A 3,011-nucleotide genomic window follows, 5' to 3' on the forward strand; every position below is an offset into this window, starting at 1 on the left:
TGGTCTCCGGGGTCCCCAGCCCTGGAGTTCATGACCGCAGTGGTCTCCGGGGTCCCCAGCCCTGGAGTTCATGACTGCAGTGGTCTCTCGGGGGCCAGGAAGGCTGGCTGGGCTTTGTCAGGTGAATTTTCCTGATGTGGCCCCCTGGGTTTTGCCAGTGGTTTTTTTTTGTGGCTGACCCTGGCAGGGCCCAGAGTGGCGTTGGGGGCTCTGCCTGCCCGTGTCTTTGAGGAGACAGGACCTCTGGGGGAGCTGCCCCTTCTTCAAACCCCCAAGCCGGAGATCCCCCAGGGACCTGGGCATCTGGCCCCCAAACTTCTCAACCTTGCCGACCCTCGGGGAGGCGCCTGCACCCGCCCATCTCCTGCGATGCTTAAGGCCCCGCCGGGACTCAGCCTCTGGGGCCGCTGAGAGGCTCGGCGAGGGCCCTGCTGCCCGGCTCCTCCCTTCCTTGCATGTCCTGTGGCCTCGGGACAGCTGCAGACACCCGCAGGGTGGCCATGGCCCTGCAGAGCCATCCACGCCTCTGTGTCCCCAGGAGTCAAACGCGGTCCCCACCCCTGTTTCTCAGGACATCAGACAGCCCCGGCGAGGGGCCCGGGGTCTCGGGGAGGCAGTTCCCAAGCACTTCCCAGCCGCAGACCCACTTTGAACAAAGTGGAAGTGAAGACATAAAACACATCCTCTCACCCGGATGAGCACAGACCACCGAGGAATGAGTCTGTGACAGGCACCAAAGGGGCTGCGCTGTGTGGTGATGATGAGAGACGGACAGAGACAGAGAGAGAGAGAGAGACAGAGATAGAGAGAGAGACAGAGCTAGAGACAGGGAGAGAGACATAGAGACAGAGAGATAGAGAGAGACAAGAGAGAGAGGAGAGAGAGAGACAGAGGGAGAGAGACACAGGTGGAGAGAGGGCCAGGACTGTGGCAGGACTTCCCTGCGGACCCTCGGGGGCCACTGTGCCAGAGGGAAAGGATCACCCCGCCTCTGTCTCCCGCAGGTGACCCGGACGTCAGGTACACCGCAGTGAGCAGCTTCATCTTTCTGAGGTTCTTTGCGCCTGCCATTCTCTCCCCCAACCTCTTCCAGCTCACGCCGCACCACACGGTGAGTGACTGGCTGAGGGACCGAGGCTTTCTGAGCTGTCCTGGGACGCCGGCCTGGGTCAGGGCATCTGCGTGGCTGTGGGGGCTGACCCTGTGGAGTGTGGAGTGCGTGGGGAGTGTGGGGAGTACATGTGGGGCGTGGGGAGTGTGTGGAATGAGGAGTGCGTGTGGAGTGCGTGTGGAGTGTGTGGACGGCGCGTGGGGAGTGTGGAGTACGGGTGGGGCGTGGGGAGCGTGGAAGGCGTGGGGAATGGGGAGTACGTGTGCCGTGTGTGTGGAGTGTGGGGAGTGCCGGTGGATGCGCTGGGTCCCAGAATGTCCTCGTTGCAGGTGGTTCACCAACCTATTTAAGCTGTGTACGTTCTGGGGGAATTGAGACAACGTCACAAAAGCAGTGGACGGTTTGACCAGGGTTTAGCTGCTGGTCACTGCCGTGCTCTCCTCCCCTGCCTATCACATACGGAGTATTGATGATCGGCGTATCATCCGTGTATTGAGTCAACAGAATCCTATTCAGCAGTGATTTGCCCCTGGCCCCAATGTGGTTGCTGGGGCCGCGGCTCTCAGGGTGCAGGGATCTGGGGTGACCGTGTTGCATGTGCAGGTGGCAGAGCTGGAAGGAGATGGCCAGGGCAAGGGGATGTGAGGGATGGCCCATTCCCCAGCACTTCTTATTTTTTTGAGACGGAGTCTTGCTCTGTCACTCAGGTTGGAGTGCAGTGGTGCCATCTCAGCTCACTGCAACCTCTGCCTCCTGGGGTCAAGCAATTCTCATGCCTCAGCCTCCCTAGTAGCTTGGATTACAGGCGTGTGCCACCACGCCCAGCTAATTTTGTATTTTTAGTAGAGATGGGGTTTTACCACGTTGGCCAGGCTGGTCTTGAACTCCTGACCTCAAGTGATCCACCTGCCTCGGCCTCCCAAAGTGCTGGGATTACAGGTGTGAGCCACCAAGCCTGGCCCGCAGCACTTCTAAGTTGAATTTCAAACCTCATGAAGGCTGAGATGAGCCCCAGGCAGGACCAGGAGACTCAGTGCCCCAGAGCCATGACCCTGCCTGATGCTTTTGACTTTGAGACGCGTCCTGCATGCTGGGCCGAGAGGGTGGGTCCCCACGGTGCCATCGGATGCTGCCTGCGGGACGTCCTCAGCAGCTCCTGAGACTGGGATACCCGCCTTCTCCAGTCCTGTCTGCGTCGCTGCCCCTGTTTCTCCGTAGCTCATGCACAAGTCACAGCAGCTCGGAGGTGACTCCTGCATTTCGTCCCCTGGGTGACCTGAGACAGTCACAGTATTTCTGTAAAGCTGACACAGACCTTTCTCTCTCCCGCCTCCCCAGGACCCCCAGACATCCAGGACGCTGACGTTGATCTCCAAGACCGTTCAGACCCTCGGCAGCCTGTCCAAGTCCAAATCTGTGAGTCTCTGTTCTTCATTTTCTCTTTTTTAGGGACAAATGATTTTTTTGTCTCTTCAGAAAATACACATGAAAAACCTCCCACATTTGAGAGTTAGATCAAGATCAAGAATCAAAGCTGGCACCACATCCCCTCCTGAAGCCCAGGACCCGAGCGTCCCCGTCCCGCCCACCTCTCCCCTCCTAAAGTGAACCCGTTACTGTTTTCGGGAGCCTGTGGCTCCTCACTGGCCCTGTGGCAGGAGCAGCCTCTGACCTGTCAGGTGTGGGACGCGGCCGAGCAGGCCAGGCAGGTGGCCTGACCTGGGGCCTCCCGGGCATCGCAGGGCTGGAGGCTCCCCCACCACGCGGCCCCCCCCCCCCCTCCCCGCCCCCCCCCCCCCACGTAGCCCCCTCCCCCCCTCGCCGCCCCCTCCCCCTCACGCAGCTCCCTCCTCCCCACACGGCCCCCTCCTCCCCACGTGGCCCCCTCCTCCCCACGTGG

General features: G+C 60.7%; 1 protein-coding gene across 1 annotated transcript in view; it reads left to right on the top strand.

The window, feature by feature from the left end:
• The window catches only part of RASA3 (RAS p21 protein activator 3), a 128,865-nt gene that overhangs the window by 97,862 nt on the left and 27,992 nt on the right, over nucleotides 1–3,011 (top strand). The window contains exons 17-18 of the mRNA XM_026447167.2: nucleotides 1,005–1,111; nucleotides 2,450–2,559. Coding sequence (XP_026302952.2) covers nucleotides 1,005–1,111; nucleotides 2,450–2,559 — 217 coding nt within the window. The remainder of the gene's footprint in view (nucleotides 1–1,004; nucleotides 1,112–2,449; nucleotides 2,560–3,011) is intronic.

This window comes from Piliocolobus tephrosceles, chromosome X, assembly GCF_002776525.5.
Source record: "Piliocolobus tephrosceles isolate RC106 chromosome X, ASM277652v3, whole genome shotgun sequence".
Lineage (NCBI taxonomy): Eukaryota > Metazoa > Chordata > Mammalia > Primates > Cercopithecidae > Piliocolobus > Piliocolobus tephrosceles.